Genomic DNA, 21,400 nt, shown 5'->3' on the forward strand with positions numbered 1-21,400 from the left:
GGTTATATAATTATTTTATTGTCTTCTGTGCCACAATGTATTTCTCAATTTGAAAAGAATTCAAAGCGCAATTTCCTTTGGCTCCTTCGTAATTGTTCTTTCGTTAAATTTATCTCCTCTGGAAATTGATGAACTCACGTCTCAGATTTTCAATTTAACAATGAGGAAAACTGAAACGCGAAATTCTGACGGCTTTGGTACCTCTGAGAAGAGAAAAGGAATATGAAAGATAACGTGCTGTTGGTTTGAAAATTCGAGAATCTCCAAACCGTTTTTCCATCCTAGATGTGCTTCTCGATCCGCCCCTTTCTGTTGATGCTCTCTTAATGACATGGTGTTGGCATTAAGTTCCTTTCTTTTACCTAAAAAACTGTAGATCGAAGAAAGGTAGGAAATCCTTATGTATGCACTCTGGTTTCGAATCTAGTTAAAGGGATATGGTCATTTTTAACTTTTGAAAATACAAAAGATGTAAATGTGTCATCACGTTGTGACTGAAAAGCCCTGTTGAAGGGAGTCTCAATAAAGTATGTATGTAAATATAAGTTTGCTACTCTGTACCAATAAGGCGGTTAAACGTGACCCAAAATAACATTATGTATGATTATAAGTTGTTATCGAAGTATCTTCCACACAACGAAAAGGATAACTTTATTGTAGAACATAAATTTGCGGTTTCCTTTATTAGTAAGATTCATTAACTGAATTCCCCCAAATCACTTCTACTACATGTGCGATGCTGATAGCGCGTGCGAGATGTCAGGAATATCATGTTAAGTATATGGAAGCTGTTTAATCCTAGCAAATAACAAGGTGGTATTTGGCCCGTTTCGAATTTCATTAAAATTTCAAACTTTATTTTTTGCAGCATGTTCGTCGAATATTCTTTCTTTTTGTTAGTGGGCCCCGCTGATTAGCGAAACCACAAAATATTTCGGAAACCCTCAAAATGATATCGGGAGTGTTTTCTAGATGTCTTCATCTGAGATTTTTATATTCAAAAATATACATACCACTGCTCTCTTTTCGCTAGTGAGAATTTATTATCTCTTTCGGATTAATCTCAAAAATTTCAGTTTAATAAGCACAACATGGTTGTAGATCAGAAGGGAAGAATTAAACTAGAGGAAAAATTTTCAACGGAACCGGTTACGCCAATACGGGCGCAAAGACATTTTCGTTGAAAGTGATTCATCGTGATTAAAAAAAGAAATAGCAAGGGACACTTTTTCAATTTGCGCTGTCATTAAATTTTGATACGTTGAGAGGGAAACTAGCTATATGTTTTTGTTTACTTAGCTCACATTCTTACTCCACGTTTTGATTACTTTCGGTTTTTACGTAATTTTTCCTTTTTTGGGAGCAGTTGAAAGCTAGAAATCTAGATTCGAAAGAAAATGTTTTTATAGATATATTAATACTCTTTCGTTTCCTTCTCATTTGCGAGAGTCGTGAATTCTGTGAAAACAACAGATGGCCATTACATCTACATAAGCGAAGGGAACGACTTTCTTTTGTCTTGCCAAAGGAAATGTTGTACTTTGATAAATGAAATTTATCGCCCCTTTATTTGTCCGTAATTTGCGAGCGTTTATTCTTTTGAAAGATCGAAGACGTGATATAAAGGCAGGATGATTTGTTAGCTGTTGAGGATTCGAAGATTAGAGGGCGAACAAGTCGGAAAAACGGAGCAATAAAACACGACAGGACAAGTAATTACATAGATTGAAAAATGATCAGGACTTTGTCTCGCTAATTCAAACAATAAATGTAATAAAAGAAGAAAAAAAAGAGAGTAGCAGGACGCAAACGCGAAAAATATTCTTAAAAACTTATCAGACGGGCTTATTCTAAAGTCTGTGTACTAATCCCAAGTTACACCAAAGCTTTGAAATATATTTACTTAAAAGATAGGTATCTTTCTGAGAACGACTCGGAAATTGTCCTAATTTTAAGGTTTTTGGCAGTAATGGAAAGAGAACAGATCACAATAGCAATGATAAATCTGGTGAAGATGTCGTATTTAAAATAGAAATAGTAGAAATTTCCGTGGATACAGAAAAGCCGTTAATGCGAATGCTATCAGTGTTAAGAGTATGCATGGCCACTGACAAACTAAATCGGTGTCGCTCACCAATCATGCAATGCATGTCATCCTTGCATCAGTACTACATTACTCTGTTCATCGTTTTGCCAAATTCACATTATCTTATTGGACACCAGACGATAAATAGTAAAGCTGTGCATCGTTACTAAGTAGACTAAAAACAAATGATTTTATCTAGTATCTTTAATAACCTTGATTCTTGGCATTGACAAATATTTTTCTTAAATCGTAAGTCAATAGTCCAACCCTTGCTTTCATACTCATACTCCCTCTTATTTATCATCATCTCAATGAAAACACGAGATATATTTTGAACGATTACAACTTAGGAAGCAAACGACCTAAAATGTTCATGAACGATATTTTCAACAACTCATCAACTATTAAAGGAAGATGTAGTACTTTTTGGACCGTGGAATAAAAGGAAAAGTCTTCCTAACGCCTACCAATTTCAACTTCGCGTTCTGATACTTGAGTTTCAGAAACCTCGTGGCGAGCTCGGCCGTATCATAGTATGCTAGATTCATTTGGGACTCTAAAGCTACCGAACAGTTTTTGTGTCCCAAGACAAGGTAGTTCAATGCCCTCCGAAAAATGCGTTTTCGTGCTGCTTGTTTCTCGGAGAACTCAACGAAGAGAGCATATTTTTAACTCACGCACACAGGTTTCAATGTCGTTTGTGAGTTACTCTTTGTTCTAAGCTGTTATTTAGGAAACAAATGTTTAGATATACGACCTCTTTGTAAAAGATCGAAGTCAGAAAATATTGTTAGTGAACTGCACAAATCACGAAATTGGAAAGCGTTGAAGTTACAACAGTTTAATTTTTAATTTCCTCCCTTTCAAGAAAACAACATTTTGATTTAATTGGAATTGTAAAACCATTACCTGGTTTGATTTTTCGTGTTTTAGACTGCGTGGTATTTTCTCTTGCTTTCTAGATCTCTAGTCTCTGAAGTTTCAAAGGAATTTTCTACGGTCTGGTGACGATTGCTCTCAGCCCTAATTATGTCGACCTACGCGTTGAAATCACGAATTTATAGGCTATATACAGTCAAGATTTGAAAGGAAGTAAATGTTCTCCTACTTTTAATTATCATTATTATTTTGGCTTTTAAAAGGCACTGGTTAAAAACTGACTTTTGTATAGATGTATGGAATTTTTAGTAGTGGGCTCCCGCTTAGTTTTATTGAGTCTCTTTTGTGAGAATCATGTTTGAAAGTAGGGTCTAGATCGAGGAGTTTCTAAATAGCGTAAAAGTATCCTATCATAAAATTTTCCTTAATCTTTCAGATTTCGTGTTTAAAGAATAGTCGGACCAAAAAAATACAATTTTGACACCACCGAAACTTCGTGAAAACCTTTTTCATGAGGCGCTTTAGGCTAACTGTCTCACGCTTACTGTTTACTATAACCGCAATTAAGATCTAATGTATTCATTCTAATTGTTTGATTGTCAACAACACGTACGATGCATTCGCGATCAAGAAAGTATGAAAAAGGGCACTATTCTCTCAGTTACCGAAGGTACAGCAACAACTAGTGCACGGTCGAAAATCTCGGAAAATATAGGCTATCATTGAAGATTCTCGCACTTGAAATGCTTGATTTATTGTATCAGTTAAACTTACCTGAAAACATAGTCGACTCTATTTCGGCGAGAAAATCAATTCCGTTGCCTGAAGGCGTAAAATTGTGCACATAAGTTAACCTTAGATTAAGGGACATCGTTTCAATCGTTGATCGAAACAATACTGATATTGTGCTCTACTGAAGTTACTTGAAATAGACAGAGGGCCAAACGAGGACCGTATCGATAGTTTTGAGTTTCCTTGTACATAGTTTCGTTTTGAGGGTGAAATTGTGAGAAATTCAAGAGATAACTTAGGTCACGTAGGATAATTCTGATTTGATGTGTATTTACTCCACAGTTCCTCGACTCAGCTCAGTGGCTTGTGTATGGGGTCCCAGGGTTTCTCAGTTTGAGCTGTAACTTTTGTTGTTTTAATATTGGGAAGCCAAATAATAAAATGAGCTCGTTTGGTTCAGCGTGAACTGTTGTAATCCTGGTTGTCGCTGGATATGAACTGTATGAACTCCGCATTTCGTTTTCCAGCTTAATTCTGTCCAGGAAAGGTTTTTGATGAAGAAGATACCCTAGCCAGAAAAACAAAACTAGACTTCTTAATTTCTGGAAAGAAAAGAAAAAAAATACGCAAGTAATTTTTGTGTGGTGTAATGCTCCCTCTTTCTACAGGAAATTGTCTGTGTCAAATTGTCTTCCTACGACTTGTACATATCTTCCCATCAGATTCCGTGGTTTGAAAATTCTCACGATCCACCCTTATGAAAAAACCGCATCTCAAAAAGAGTCCTTTTTTAGACTTAATTCATCCGGTCACAAGGATAAGCCAACGCTTTTTGGAGACATAACCAGTATATTGTTTATTTGTTTCATATAAGAAATTGGTTATTAAACTTTTTTCGACTTCACTTTTCTTTTTATCGGGTTCTGTTTATTACGTAATTTAGGCTCCTTTGCCTATCTAGTTTGAGTTTGAGCGGAATCTTTTAAATGCCTTTTAAATAAATGATAGTATTGCAATATATAAACAGATACCTAGTGAAGTTTTTGCAAACAGGATTTTTAATTATCTTCACAAGTTTAAAACCATTATTACTTGTGTTCCACTTTTTGTTAATATTAGGAAAGTACTTTGTAGAGTGTATTCTGGACTTTTCGATCTGGAAGCCCCCGGAGGGATATGAAATCAACGGTTGTTATCTCAAATGATCCTATACATAGGCCAAGCATTTTAGATGATTATTTTCAAGTTTTACTTCAAGTAGAACTACTTTTTGATCGTTAGGAATTTTCGTTTCAAGAATGCGAGCTATGAGTTCCCTTTGTAGCCGTGCGTGATTTACAGAGCCTGAAATGCTGTCCACTTGTAAGGGTCAATGATTTCGACCCCATTTGGATGACTTAGCGAATAGGAATCTATATTAATCGTTTGCTTTCGTCATCTAGGGCGAATTAATCAACAGTGGAACCTTTTGCAGAGGCTCCGGCTATTTTTATCATATTTCAGCTCTAAAGAGCAATCTACCAACGCAGAGCTATATATCGTTGTGTTTAGACCGCAATTTGTGCGTGTGAACTGAAATAATCAGCGCTGAATTACAATCTCATTAGTTACCTTAGATCGTGGTGTCCATTCAGGTTAAGTCGATTCGTAAGTCATCCGAGTAAGTGGATTTGCTGACAGCTTTTACACGAGTGTCTTTTGAAAAACAACCGCAAATACAAAGGAAATGGATTGTAATGTCAGTACGGAAAAATTGTTGGTCTAAACTTTAGTTTATTTTCCTCTCACGGGATCACCACAGTGCAGCTTACACACATAACTCTAGCTGATGCTAAGCTGCGAAAATCCATCTGATCTTGAGAAAGGGTTTTATAGCCATTCTCCGCCTTCGACTTTCAATCTGACAATGGCTAATTTGTTGTATATACAAAATCCACTGGGCGCTTTTATTGTAAACTGCTGATTAAATTAACGAAAAATCCCTTTTGTTTTACATAAACTGAAGATTACAGTGGACGACTTTAGTCAAGAAACGAAAACTTTTTACTGAGACTCTGGGAGGTACGGATGTTGAAATTTGGCATGAATGAATTTACGAGGGCCTGGAGCATAATACATTTACATGAGGCACGTTCACAGGAAAAGAGAGAAATTAGAATTCATTCCTTTCCATTTCGTTTCGACACAAAAGTTTTAAGTCGAGCCATTGTTCTCTTTGCTGATAATGTCTTCTCAGGAGAGCATTTTCGACACCTTGCTTGTCAACCTGTCGTCATTAATCATTCGCAAATACTAAGTGCGTTATGTAAATAAGGTTGTCTTGTTTGTGCTTATGGGGGCGCGATTTTTCCATTACCTTAACCAACCAGTAGAAAACGCTAAAAAGAATCTCATTTCCATTTGCCACAATAAAAGTGTGTGTTGACGTGTGATAAATTTCGGAAGCCACGCAAACGTTATCTATCTTCTCTTTTAATTTCGTGACACCTGTTGTCAGTGTTTGCTAAACTCGGTCATGAGGTAAACTCTTTTTTTCGAGCGGAGATCACTTTACTTGCTGTAAACCCTGTGCACAGTTAAGCCTACACGGTGTAAAAACCGTGATGAGAACGTAAGCCCTTGACTTAGAAGCCAAACAATGCCCGTTTTCATTTTTGCGTTCCACAAATGGTCGACGCAGCCTGCATAACGATCGCTGAAGAGTCCAATTGTCAATGGCATAATAACGCTCCACCCATTTTTGAACAGCGAATAATACTTTGCTTTTTATAGTTCGCTTGAATGAATTCACAATATAATTAGATTTAGACTTCAAGAGTCAGCAAATTACAGATTAAAAGTGACTTCTCCCAAGAGGATAGTCATTAACTATTAATTGAGCTAGCAAATGTACGTAACACAGGAAATACATAAATTCACGAAAACAATGGGCCCACTAAAAGACTGTCCACATCGTTACGTAGGGGTATAAATACTCGCGCGGAAGCGAAATCTGTCAGTCAGATGCGTCGAGGATGAAGGTGTAAAACACCTCGAAACAGGTTTCAAGTTAGAAAAGAATGGACGGTGCTATGAGTACGTTTGGTCTGCCACCGTTCGACATTGGTCAAGATTTTAGTATTCCGCCTCATTTACGCAACCCGGAAAATTTTAATGCTCGCTTTCCCAATGCACGTTTTCCCAGCGCAATTTCGAACATTTTCAGGGCCGGAGATTACGCCAGCAAAAGCGTTAGTGACGATCATGGCGGTCGCCACATGGATATGAGCAATGGAATAGAAGACATCTCCGAAATTGGAGACAACGAGCTGCCCATTTCTGTGGCCGCTATGAATGAACCTTATCTTACCTCGGGGACTACGACGCTTGGATGCACACAACAACAACACAGTTCTTTACACACAACGATTCCGCCGCTGCAATCGTCCAATTTTTTCTCCGACCCCGTCACTTCTGAAGCGGACTCTTATTCGAGGGACATGCCATTCGCGAGCCCTATGGATTTCAATATAAAGAACGAACAAGAGCCTCGATTTCACCTAAATCCAAGTTCTGCTATCTCAAGCATATCGAGTGCACTACAGCCCAACAAACCAAACATCATGCGTTCGATTTACGGCCCCAACTTAAATCCCTCTTTCCCAGATCCAGCCTCTCAGTCGATGTACACTTACATTCATCAAACGCCGGTAAGCAACGATTCAAAAGCGCCGCAGTTTTACCGACCGTTTCCCGGCTTCCCGCCTTTTGATACGCCAGAATCCATTCAGGACAATCACGGCTTTTCAAAGTCAGACGACAGCCGAATTTTTTCCCCGGTTCCCAGCAGTCACAGGCCTCAGATTATCGACCGTCAAAAGCCACAAGGCACCAACCGAGCGGACGCTCACGACGTTGAAGATGTTGACGATGCTAACCGTTGTAAAAACACAGTGGAAGGTACTAAAACGTCAGTTCGTCGCCTCAAGAAGTGGTACAAAGACAAGTACGGCAAATCTATCGACATGAACACTGTTACACGCCAAATGGCTCTAGAAATGTTGAAAGATTTCTTTCTCGAAATTCGCGACACGCGGCCAGGTAAAGAAGGAAACGAATACGAACCTGTGACACTGACAACGTACAGAAATGGTCTGAGGAGATATTTCCTCGAAAGAAAGTGTCCACCCGCTGTAGAAAACTTCGATTTGGCCGATCGAGAATTCGATGTAGTCAACTATGGCCTGGTCTCAAAGAGGAACGAGCTCAAGCGCAAAGGAAAAGGAAACCACCCAAACGTGGTTGAAAGCATTACCGAAGAGCAGTTAGAGAGAATGTGGGCCTCGGGAGCTATTGGAGTGCACGCACCGAGACCTTTATTACGACTCCAGTGGTGGATTAACACAGTCAGTCATGGAATAAGAGGACGCATGGCCCACCATGACCTAAGCATCGATGACTTTCGCATCTCTCGCGGCCCAGACGGCAAGATCATAATTGACCACATGAAAGCTGGGAACAAGAGACCAAGGGCGGACGAAGAGAAAGACAACCCTAGAAGCAAGAAAAAGTGCAAAGCCCGGGTAGCAGCCACCGATGGAAGCGAACGAGATCCCGTACGTGCGTTCGAGGTGTACCTCCGTCACCGTCCACCTGGTATCTCGTCGTTTTATCTCACCCCCAAGCACAAGCCTAAGGGAGATATCTGGTTCAATAAAGTGCCCATGGGCAAAAATTCTATTGGAAGAATCATGAGGGAAATCAAGGCAATTGCTGGGATAGGATAATTTTCACTGGCTGAGAACTCTAATTCAATGAGAACTTTACTGCTGCTTCAAAGGTAGCAGAAGGAACTTTATGACCATTGCAAAGGTCAATCGCCTCGCGCGAGACTTAACATAGAGACGGTTTCAAACCATTTTCCTTGAACTGAAGGACTGATACACTCGTAAGTAAACACTACAAATGGCTTCTGCTCTTTTAAAGAAGAAATCTTGAAATTTTTTATATAAAATTATAAAATTTTATGCTATTAAGAGTAAGAGAATCAACTATATGCGATACACACATATAAATATATCTATATATAAAATAATGTTTTTGGTATATCATTGGGAAAAAGTTTATTAAGTAACAACTCGAAAACAGTGCTCATGGGATTTTCTATCATTTGCAAGAATTTAAACCTAAGTATTTAATATATTAACTATGTCAGTAATAACCTTTCAGTGCTTACTTAAGTTTAGTTCGCGTTGCCTTTCAGTGATCCATTTATTTCAAAAGGAAAAACTCACGAGGTTTGCGAGAATTCTCAAAAGTAAGATACAACCGCGTGGCTTTGAAACGCTTAATAAATTAAAATTTAGAGGATTTTAAAAATAACGGAATTTCTCTTTGAGAGCATAGCTTTTTCACAGCGTCATGGAAGATCTCGTTTTGCAGCCAAAAAGATTTTAAATTGTAATGAATTCGTTATTGTCCTCGGGCGTTTTATCTTTTCTCCTTATCCATCAGGAGTTCAATGTGTTTTTCGATGCACAAACTCCTTACTAATCAAAACATTCTTGGCAAGTATCTTGTGGAAATGAATTATCTTGGAATATAGCTAGAATCTTTTTTTAACAAAGCTTTCTAAGAAAACTTTTAATATAAAAAAACATAACAAGAAAGAAAAAAGGGCCTTTCAAAAGGTCAACACAATTAGCTGTGAAAAAGGCGTTTCTTCACACAGGTTTCATAGAACACCAAAATCTACAAAGGAGATTTGAAAAGTTGAAAGATAAGAGAATGTATTAGCTTATAACGATTTATTGTAATGAATATATTTTTTATCAAAATAAGCGAGGAGTGTTAAATTTTGTTCGCTAGGGCCATTTCGCACCATCGCCGCTTCCGCAAACGGCGTAGAAGTTCTTTAGTACTAGATTAAATTTCAGATAGGAGAAAATCGCCATGTAAATAGATTTATAGTTTCTTTCATTGCTTTACCTTATGCCCACGAGAGCGTTTTATTAACTCTTAAGAGAACCCGACGAGCGGAAGGCAGTAGAAGCCGATCGTAGAACACAAATGTATTTAGATAACAGTTCACCATTGTTTAATAAAGAGATGGGACAAGACTACCTTTGTGTTAGTGATGTTAGATTACTCCTATCTTCGTTTGGATCAGTTTTACCGTTTTGCTAAGTAAAGGCTAGCAAAAGACCACTAAGAAGCGTGCTTTTACCGTTTGAAAGAATAAGTTTGCAATTGAGCTTTTTCGCAAATGCTTTTAAGAGCAATCGCTCGAGTTTTTACTCCAGGTTATTTAATCTCCTTGCCCTCATTCTTTCATGCCCATTTGAACGAATGAATTACTTCCATTGATGTACATTTTCACCATTTTACCTTAAAATTTCACCCGAAGAAATAGAAATAGTTGCACGGAATTAATTATCAGTTCCTTACGGTTTTTATTTATCCTCAAAGCCTTTCATGTTACTTCGCTTAAGGAATTTTATTTCTCGCAAATTAAGAAGGCGTTTACAAAGCTCAATTTTTGAAAGTTTACTCTACAGGAACAGAAAACTGTAATGTCTATTTTAGGTTACGCTGTTCATGTAAATGATCTTGACGAGTTTGTTCGTTACATTGCGCTTGTTTCTTGAAAGCTAATCTTTAAAGGTTCGTCTAATCTACATAGTAAAGAAATAAAATTCTAGCTGTGTGAGTAAATTATTTGGGTTCTCGTGAGAAATTATGGAAGCTTTCGTGAGTTGCTATGATGTTGTTTTGGCTCCTATTACAAACACACGGCAACAGTTCCGTGACTTCTAAATTGCTCTCCGTCAAACCAAACTCCCTTTGACGCATGTCAAACCCGACGTCTTGGTGGCAATCGGCGCGCGCAACAAAGTGAGCCGAAACAAGTCCTGCCTCTTAGACAAGCAAAACTAGATCCAATATCGGCACGATTCCCGTGGTAAAATTTCATTTCTTTCGAGAGCGACTTAGCAGTTTTTCTGCATAAGCAATCTGCGGTCGCCTTGTATGGGAAGTAAAAGAGTAAGGAGTAAATTGTTTCAAGAGGGTGATTATCACTTAGATTACGATAATAATAGTTAGGAGTCGACCAATATAACGGTGGCACGGTTGACGTTTTTGCGGGTAGAGGAACCGGTATTTTTTTGTCATAATTGCATGCTCCTTTAAAGTTCATTCTCTTTACGTGACTAAAGGTACTCCTAAGAGGCATACAAACTCGCACCTTTTGGAAAGCCACCCATATCGACACAATTAAACTTCGGCAAAGGAAAAGGATTTCACTTACAAAAATAACAAACAAGTGGGCAGGCGCAATCTGATAGGATTTTTTTTGCGGCAAGTTGAGAGAGATTCTTAAATTATGAATAAAGCTTTAAGTTTTTTGTTGTTCCCGCCCCTTGGCGTGCCTTCCCATTGTCCAGAGACAACTCTAGAGTAAACACATAAAACGCGAGAGAGATTCACTGTACGCTTTGTAACTCTAACTAAATGGGATCTCCTTTCAGAGATGATTTTCTCAAGGCTTGTTCACTTTCGATTCTGCTATTGGTAACAAAAATCGTGATCATAGTAAATGATCGTGCTCCCAAACTACAGACAATGGGCTCTTCTAGTGGGTCGTTAAAGCGTGGGGCAATAAGTTGCGGCGACAATTTCACGCAATAAAATTCCCATCGTCCAATCAATGAAACACCTATGGACAAGATGTCTCGGTCCTTAACGAAAAAAAGATACCAAACGCAATACACATTCGCGGACTTTGGCTTCAAAGCACTGTCTCTATAACAACGCTCAAAACACTAATTTTAAGTTTTAAAAAGTGCCCTCATCTTGATGAAAAAGAGGCCAATTTTAAAAGTTACGTAATTGCGTTTCCATAAATATATACCTTGCGAAAAGGCAGAGGCCGCTTCTTTAGGAAAAAGATAAAATAGACGATAAACTGCACTTTTAAAATTAGATATCCGGTGGTTTTCTGAGATTGCATCGTCGCAAATTATTTAAGCGATTTTTAAGTTATTTTTATCGTGGCAGGGGGTTGTGACTTGGTTAAAATTGCGTCCATTTCGTGCTTATTCTCGATTTTCCTTTAACTCCGTTAGTGTTGGAAGCGGAAAGGTTGGAAGATCAAACTGAAATCGTTAAAAAACTCGGTTTCTTTTTAGGCTCATAAGCATTAAATATTCTAAATTTTGCACAAGTGTCAAAAAAAGAGTGAGTAGGTAAAGACGTTCCCACTCCCATTTTTGTTCCTCGAGGTACGCAACATAGCTTCACAGGTGTTGGTTGAAGACTCGCATTAAAGATCATGATCATGTCTGCCTTACCGTTTGGTTATACATGGTAAATATATGTTTACAAGTGTGTATTTCTTTTTCCTGCTAAAATATTTAAGGATTTACGAGCTTCTATGTTAGCCTTTGTAGAGTTCTTCAGCCGGGATTTGCAGCCCGAGGGAGTTTTGATATACGGAAGGTTTGTTAAATGTGTATCGTGTGCTTTAGTCTAATATAAAAGGCGATGCGTCTAGATGACGCGACCCACAGCCAATCTTTGGATATGGGTTGACGTAGGTGGGTAGATAATGATTCTCTGATTGTCAAGGATCCTGAAAGTCACTTTAAACTTGTTAAAGACGACTGTTACTTTTTAACTTGGATATTCGGTACCTCCAGAGTTACAAAAATATGGCTAAATAAACCTTTTTTATTGTCCACTCAACAACGATATAAATTTGGTTTGGTCTCTGTAATTTCTTTGTTGTTCAATGCAAGCTATGAAACTCCAGTACTGGTTTTTCCTTCGGATGCGTGCTTTAGCAGTCACAATATTCTGCCTGCATCGGAATCTTCTGGTGGAGAGAATGAGTGCATGATATTGAAAGATGTTAGTGGACATTTTAATTTTGTGCTATATATAGTTTAAGCACGAATATAGATGCTATAGTTTCCGAGACTCATGTCTGTAGGTCAAATAAATAGCAGAGACAGAGGCACTTAGCAATGTTGAGATCGAGCCTAATAGACTCCAACGAGAAAAGCAAACAGCAAAGTCAGATAAGATAAGCGATTTGGCTTTGGATGCCCAAAAAAATACTTGTGTTTACGATGTCTGTCACTGGAAAGTAAAGTGCAGTTGTTATATGGGAACGCGTGCATTAAGTGAACGATAAATCAAATGATTATCGATCACATAGTATTTCAAATTGGTTGGTCAGGTTTATTTGATATAGGGAAACTAGATGCTTGGCTGGGCAATAGAGAATATGATTACACTACGTGTCTTTTGGACATGTTTCGATAAAAATAAAGACATACATACACAAAAATGATTTAGGCACCCCACGTGTTGAAGTATCATTTGTGGTTTTCCTGTTCACCTCTAAATTAAAAAGAATGGAATTTTCCTTTGTGCTCTGGTTTTTAAGAATGATAGCTTTCCTCGGCTTTCTCTTGCTATTTTACTTTTGAAGTTTCTTCCAGAGCGGTCGAATCACCTCAAATGTAGTATTATTTGAGTTTTCTTTTAATATTAGTTGTCCATAAACTAATAGGGGTGCAATGAGTAATAGAAGCTTGTGTATAGGAGGAAAGAAACTGAATATTCAGAGTGCTCTTGTTTTATATTTTCTTTTTCATATAAATCTATCTATTACCTGAATATCATAGACGAACCGTTTTCAGGATAATTAAAGCTGTGAGTAATACTCGGATACTCCGTGCTGTGATGCGAACTTTCAAAATTATTTTTCTAAGCTGTTCTCTGATAATATGAATATAGTATGCTCTACCTTGAGCAAGATTTATCAGCTGTTGATCATGCTAAAACTGTCAAAAAATTACTATTCCAATGATTTTAGGTTTACCCAACTCAATCATATCTGAACCCGTTTACAGCAGGAAAGACTTCACAATCTCTACATCAAAATATCAAATAAATAAATAAAGTGTTTAACTCGCTACGATTCGACTTCCGTCATTACTAAAGTCCGTCTCTCTCTCTTGCTGATATGTTCAAGTTTGGCTGATGAATTTACCAATATATGTGTCTTTCGATTTGTGCACACTAATGTCCACACATATATCCGGTGTTAAATATAGTAAAGTGGAGTGTTTATTGTGGATTGAAAAGAGAACACATCAGGGAGCAATACTGTTCATGCAAATAGTGAGCTATTGAAGTTGATTCGTGTTAAAAATGCTGAATTGTTTCCTAGTTAGACCTTTTTAAATATGGCGGCCGTTGGCAAGCCTCCCCGCCGATGGAAGTATTAAGTTATTCTCGCCAGGATAAGATAAAGAACCTCCTATGGAGCGAAGATTGTTACAAGTCACTTTGTTTGGTAATTTTGTCAAATGTTTACATCGACAGTCTTTGAAGACGAAAGGAACATGTCGCACGCCGTTGCGCGCAGCGAATTTTAAGCCACGGTCACTGTTATCGTTTTAATTGTTTGATTATAAGACTCATTTGCCTTCGGCCGTTAACAAGATTGACTCAGCAGTTGAAGCGCCGGTATAAACAAAAAACATTTTGCTGCGGTGAAGTTTTTTCGGGTGAAGTTTTGGAGTCGATCTTACTGAAAATTGTATGTTCATGCAATCGCATGGTGTAACTCGTTTCCGGTCACAGAGTAGGCCCTTGCTGGAGTGAATCATTTAAAACACATTCGCGGTTTTTTGTTTACTAATGTTGCTCACGCGAATGAAATCAAAGGAGAGATCTCACCACAATTCATACAACCTTGCCAATTACTACTAGAAGTCATATAAAAAGCAAATTTTCATGGGATATTTAAGCTCCGTTTGTTACTTTGTTCGCACAGATGAGAGTAACTATTTGTTAAATTGCCTTGCCGATACGGTTCGTAAGCCTTTTACTGCGCTCAAACTTTAAGAAAATTAGGAGTGCTTTAACTAGCTCACACTAGTGACGCGATAGTGTCGAGTGGTACTCAAAAAAGCGTAGGCGTGATAGGCTGTAATAAAAACTTATATGATTAGTTCACCAGATGCATTTCCTGAATGAGCCAATTACGGCTTCATTATAAATGGGCTTTTAGCGCACCTCCCAGCGAGTTTGCATCACGCAATGCCATACATTTACGTGAAAGCACGCCCTGTTTACCCGCTAGAAAATTCAGTTCTTTCCATCGTTTCAAACATTTTTCTTTGTCGTCACTTCAAACGTGAGTCGGGATTAAATTAATTTTATATGATGCCTCCTGGGTATTAAAAAAAAATTATATCTTTGTTATCCTGGTTCGTTGACGTAATAACCACCAAACGCATTAGGCCAATTTGCAGCTCTTTCTGTTCGTAAACTGATCTAATTATCTCTGTTTACAGGTTTCGAGCACGAAACCTGTTACTTTGCGTGCGAATGTTAAAGCTGTTTTCACTTTCAAAGCGTCAAGCGTTTCTCTTATTCCAGAAATTTCTTGGCTCTCAACTACGATCAGTCTCTTGAGAAATTTGGCCGTGCTGTGGCCAAATTTTATCTTGTTTTGTCGACAAGGTCGAGCGGAGAGAGCTTTGCACTTAGATCAGAGATAGCCCCCCTAATTGTTTGAGTGAAATTCGCCTCCAGCAATTTTAGAACTACCAGAATTTTAACGACTTACTGATAACTGACACACGTCAACTACAGCATATTTAATTATGTTTATGTGAGGTGTTCGTAAGCATTGTGGCTTTTGTTCACGCCCCTTGTGAAACAATCGTAAAAATCATAAAAAGTAAATTTGTTCCATGCAAACTTTTTGTTCTTATAATCTTTCCTATATTATACTCCACAATTAGGCAGATAATTCATTCATCCAAAAAGCCAACCTTTTTCTGGGAAAAATTTTGACGGATATGCCATTTCCTGCCTAATCTAGCCTGTGCTAGCCACATTTTAGACAGGAAATTGTTATCCCTCATTGTTCTCACTAAACCATTACGATACTTGTTTTAATTCTGCGTTATCATAATCGCACAATGTCTGTTCTGCCCATAGCGTGCAGTGACGAAGGTAATTTGCTGAGTAATGGTGACAGGTTTGTCCGGCCACAAAACATTGTATTTACAATGAGGATAGGCTTTCATTGCCGTGGAATTGGTGGTGCTGCATGCGGTCTCAGTCACTAGCTCTTGTTATGTATTTATTAGTCCTTACAGTAACTATGAAAACTCTTGAACGAGAGAGCAATACCAAACACGTGAAAATTTAACATGGCTAGCAAAGCGGATCAAGACGTGTTTTTCTTTTCCGCTTTTGTCGTCGTTGTCAAGGTTTCTCAATTTTGACGTAAATTAGCGCTTGACCTGTCAAGTAGACTCAGCTGCTTTTCGTGAAGAAACGCATAATTTAGTATAATTATTTCCACTGTTCAAACACTCTAGAAAAAGGTCGTACACCGTGGATCCTTTTGAATGCTGACGTTAATTCTTCCTGTTTATATAAAAATATATCAATAACGCTGTCTCATTCCCAATAATTACTTGAAACAGTTCTTCGTCGACAAAAGCACTGTTAGATGAGTCAGCTTTCGTGGCCTTTCCCTGACAGGTGGGCCATTTATCACCCCCAGTTACTTTTTTATTTGAATAAGTTTTCCTTTTAGTATTTTCACACAAAATTAAGAATGAAGAGGCATAATCAGTGGAGGACGGGCGTTACAAAGGAAGTGGTTCAAAGTAGCCTGGAGAAATAAATAAAGAGACCGCCACTGGGAGGTTTCAGAGTAGATTTACACTTTCAGGTCACGAAACAATTGACGCAAACACGGATGGTTTTAGTTTGTACTTTAAGTCATTATGAATAAATCAATTTACAGTTGAAAAAAAAAATAGAAAATAAAAGAAAGGATCAGAAGATGTTGAAAATTTTATTTTCATAGAAGTTTACATTTTAATGAACAGAATTTTGGCAGACAACTTCTGCTAGTATTTGCCTTTTTAATTCGTTTTTTCGCTTAGTTCAATTACCAATTCCAGAAAATTCCGCGCTGTTTTTGCGAGAAAGATAATTTTCACCAAAGCTTTTAGCAGGAAAATGGATTTCCTTTCTACCTTTTTTTAAAAATTAAACAAATATAAGGTTTAAGACGTAGGAAAAGTTTTCATTGCATCTTGTTACAAAAAAGAGAGAAATATATCGAAAATAAATAACTTTCGCCAACTAGTTCTCTTTAGGTAACTATTCCAAGCGTCGATAGCTGTCTCTTCCAGGTTGGCTATTATTTTAGTGAAATGTCAAGCAAAAATTTCTTTCTTGCGACAAGAATTCAATACAAGGTCAAAAAGAAAATTTTAAGACATCTATAATATTATTAGTTACTGCTATACTAAAACTTATTTTTTGTTAGTATGTTTTTCAGTATTCTCTTGTTTTCATGTCACCTCCCTTTACTTTGTTTCGCATCTTTCCTGTAATCTTTCTCCACAAAACCGGATTCCCTAGCTACACACCGTTCTTCAAATACTTATTACTAACTCTTTGCCTTTCATTTAAACAAAGACTTTGACCGGCGGAATAAAGAAACTGTAAAAGAGACAACAAAAGAATAAACGCCCACTCTTTTTAAAATAGGAACAAGAAAAAGAAGAATAAGAACGCACCTCTCTGATATAAGAACAAGAAAAAAAGAGAGAGATTAAGAAAAAAAAGAGAAATTCTGGAAATTTGTCTCAGTTGCATTTATAAGATTTACACTTATTTTTGATCGTTGACTTCACTGTTTATACAGTAGAGAGGATTATGAATTTCGTATTCTTCCATTTGAAATGACGCGGAAATCGTTTAATCAGACTCAGCTGACTGTTTCTTGAAGAGATTTTTGAAAATCTTTGGCATATTTAGGAGAAAATGCTTCATAACTGACGATGATAATACACCGATTTCACTTAAAAACAGTGAAGACCAATACCAAGTAAAACTTCAAGGCCAAACAATATTTCAGCATGAAATCACGATAAGTAAATCCAAATGTTGAGTGTTTGACAAATAAAATATTTTAGACAGCGGTTAAGAAAAACCTGAAGGAAATATTGAAGATCTAGAACCATTTCCACCCATCGATAGCTATACTGCGTCAATATTTTGTGGGCATAACTTGATTCCTTTAAGTCTCATAGAAGGAGATGATCAAGGAATTATTTTTGTTAATCAATATTGAAACTGGCATTTTGCTAAATACTTAGTTGAAATATGTGAACGTTACAGAAAAGCACAGGATTTATCATTAAAAATTCGGTAAAAGTCGATAAGATTATTAGGTAAGGGATACAGAAATCATCCACCGGCAGAATACCTCTTCAGGAATTTCTGTCACACCGACTGCTCATTTCGTTCTACTTAAGAGATTAGATCTCAAATCAATTTTTACTATATCGGCTCTTTGATTTTGAAATGACGGCCTATTTTAAGATTAAGAGGGTAAATCATGGGATAGGTTTCGCTCCCTTTGTACTCGATTATCAGCTTTTCTTTGTTGTGGGCGCATTACGTCTTTTGGTAATGACCTAACCACTTGAGCCGAGCTATTTCAGTTTTGTTTTGTAACCGCAATTGTTGCTATGTTTTTTTTCGTCGTTAAGCTCTTATCGCTTGCATCTCTTGAGGATGACGGAAAATGCGACCATTGTACTAACACGATTGCGACGCTTGGATTTTCGTGAACATTCCTGAGCATGAAATATAGTTCTCTACCAAGAATAGGAAATCGAACCCTTATGGCTTGCATTTAGGTTTGGCTGGTGAATAGATCTTGAAGTGTCTTGGTTCTTTAATTTAGACATCAGTAAGGTTCACATTCAGTTTCTGTACTACAGTCGCTTCTGAATTATTTGCTTTGCTTCTAGAAACAGCTTTTGGTATTCAAGATAAAGTTAAGGCGGTGCACAATTGTTACAATTTTATACATATATTTAGCCTTAGGGAATAACATGCTAGATTTGTAGTATTTGGTGTATTACATTCTTGTAAATAAGTCTTTTTGAAAAACACGAGCCAATGACGTATTCTCAACATCAAAAATAGTACGATGAAGTGTTTTTGTGTTCTTCTGTGGCTACGAATGTTTCTTTAATTAGTTTCTGTACAATATAACAATCCACATTTCCTCTACATTGCTTTTTAGAAGATTGTATGATTGAATCTTGATTGCTTCCCTTCGATAATCGTAAGTCCAGTATTAAAAACAGAATATTTTGTTTTGCCTTGTTTTTTATTTAATATTTATATTTACTTGAAGTCGATTTTTCTGATTTATTGAGGTGAACAGCATACTTCTTCAGTTGCTTCTCAAGCACAAGCTGCTGAAACTCTCTAGTCTATTTTCTTTGCAGCCAGGTTATTTATAGATCCAGTATAACATTTACATCTTCATATCTGAACAATCACCACTTCTAAAAGCTTCGTTCACAATTGGGTATATTCTTTTACAAACTTTCATTCTGAAAAACTTTTTGTGAAAGAACTTTTATGTAAAAGTAATGGGTGTAGAAAAGGGCAGGTTGCTGATGAGGGCGAATTCACAGTCACTCCTCTTCCCTCCGAAGAAAACGTCTGAGGATATCTTGTAGCTGATGACAAAGTCATGCTCCTAGAGCACTTGTCGGAATTAAATATTCATTGCACCTTGATTTTAGCTATTTTTGCAATATTAACAGACAGTAAGAAGACCCCTGTCATTTACTCTATCTATTAGGAAACGCCAGCAGGGTTACAAGCGGCAACACCCATTTCGGCTATACCCCGGTGCTGAATGGAAATGACAAATGTTCGCTTTGTAAGATCGAACGGCGACTAATCCATATTAATCGCCCTTTTTCGATGATGTCTGGAACAGAGAAGACTTGCATTTTTTTTACCTTCTTTGGTCTTAATGTCCAGATTCAGGAAAAATTTATTACTTGGGACAATTTCGATCATTTTTTAAACCGTTTGATGTCTCCCTCAACCTTTGCAAAGTTTTAGAGTCGGTTATTTAAACAAAACACGGCGTTCTAAACTATCCTCAATTTAGCCGAACCTTTTAACTGAAAATGTATTTTTGTGAAGAACAGTGTCAAGACTGTCGAAATCTAACTAGGGAAATAACATTTATTAAATTAAATCAACCCTCGTATAGAGAATACCTGAGGCACACTGCTTGTGTAATACCACGGTTTGGGTTAGACCTCGTGTAAATAACGGGGTCTTAGTTTTCAGTGTCATTCCTTAAGGCGACGTATGTTTCCTATTCTTGTGTTATGTGAATTCTCGATTTATTTATTTATTCCTTTATTTCTTTTATCTGCGTTCATTTTCCAAACAGCAGCTTTTAAACTTTTGTAACTTGAGCCAACATAGTCAATACATTGCTGTTTTCATATAGCAGCTCATAACAGCTCTGCCCAAATTTACACACTTTTGCATCCCAAGAAGTTTTAAAAGATTGTTTTCTCGAAGGAGAGACAAAGCTGAATAATTATTGGATGCTATAGGGCTATCGTTTCAGGCAAACAGGGTGCATGGGTTTTGAAAGCTGAGAAAGTTGATAAGTCGCCTATAAACAAAAGTTAAAAGTTAGTCTCAAGAGACACTCGGGCTTTGCAATTGCAAGAGCCCAGCCTTGGTGATAAATTCATCTTCCAAGAAGTGCTCATCCCGTCTTTGCATCAGACAGTGTGAATTAGAATGTTAAACCAATAGCTTTGAAGATCTGACTTTTAATTTCCTCTTCCAGGTCCTTCACCAAATCTCACAACTAAAGCATGTTTCCCGGGATTGGATTTTGAAATTGTGGCTTTCAACGCTCATCACTTCTTTGCTGGAAAATGTACAGAGCATCGTAAGGAGAAGTTATAAAGTAATCGCTTAAAGGTTAGGAATGTTTTTCCAGGGTGTAATGCCTGAAGTTAGTGAAAAAATGTCTATTTCAAGTTGTTGGCTGAACTTAGCCTCAGACGAATTAAATTAAATTGTGCAGCTGCTGCGCTGTTTCGTTTCTGGATCAGAAACAAGAACCATTGAACCACCCCACTGAATGAAAATAGAAAAGGTTATAATAATAGTAGTGATTTTAATGATAATATTACCAATAATAATCATAATAGTGTAAATTATGAAAATGATAATACCTCATGCAAATAATAGAAATGATAGTTTGATATTAGAATAGACGATAAATTGGACGCGGTTAAAAAGCAAATTTAGGTAGGCATCATGCAACTCGTCTAAAGCAGAGAAAATGAAAGAGGTTTAATCCATTACTTTTAGCATTTTTTTTCTAATCCACTATTTTTAGTAGTTTAATCCATTATTTTTAGCAAAGCTCTTCTGTAACTAAAAAAAGAAAGCAGAAAACAAAGGCCTAAGGATTTAACACATTGTAGTAATGATTAAAAATTGATATTGATAAAGAAAATACTCGACCTCTTCTCGTATGTGTGCTGTTATATTCATCGGATGCGACACGCTGAATACATACTGGTCTCTCTCTCTTTCCTGAATACAATATACATCCACTCACGGAAAACATTTATAAACAAATGGTCACGGCTGTGTTGCCTCTACCAAACCTCGCACATATACATGCAACTGAAGCAGGAGATCGAAATGATTTGTGCAAGCACTCCCAGTAGTTAGAGATTGTAGTTTGGTCTGTTGCTTCTGATAGTTTTGGTGACTTTTCTCATGGACTATAAATAGAACAGAGAATTCTATGAATTT

General features: G+C 37.2%; 1 protein-coding gene and 1 long non-coding RNA gene across 5 annotated transcripts in view; both read left to right on the forward strand.

Moving 5' to 3' along the window:
* Positions 1–20,914, forward strand: part of LOC136280124 (uncharacterized) — a 30,467-nt gene extending 9,553 nt beyond the window's left edge. For 2 of the 4 annotated variants that reach the window (XR_010717137.1, XR_010717134.1), the window contains one exon: positions 4,040–4,159. This is a non-coding gene — a long non-coding RNA (uncharacterized lncRNA). Of the gene's footprint in view, positions 1–3,048; positions 3,179–4,039; positions 4,160–20,414 lie in introns of those variants that run through there. The other 2 variants (XR_010717136.1, XR_010717135.1) reach the window with 2 other exon arrangements.
* Positions 6,647–9,798, forward strand: LOC131775539 (uncharacterized). Its single transcript, XM_059091656.2, has one exon. The coding sequence runs from the start codon at positions 6,757–6,759 to the stop codon at positions 8,461–8,463; it is 1,707 nt and encodes a 568-aa protein (XP_058947639.1). The 5' UTR covers positions 6,647–6,756; the 3' UTR covers positions 8,464–9,798.
* Positions 20,915–21,400: the final 486 nt, after the last annotated feature.

This window comes from Pocillopora verrucosa, chromosome 4, assembly GCF_036669915.1.
Source record: "Pocillopora verrucosa isolate sample1 chromosome 4, ASM3666991v2, whole genome shotgun sequence".
In the NCBI taxonomy this organism is placed as follows: Eukaryota; Metazoa; Cnidaria; class Anthozoa; order Scleractinia; family Pocilloporidae; genus Pocillopora; species Pocillopora verrucosa.

Coding starts and splice junctions, on each gene's coding strand:
- LOC131775539 (XM_059091656.2), top strand. CDS start 6,757: ATGGACGGTGCTATGAGTACGTTTGGTCTGCCACCGTTCGACATTGGT.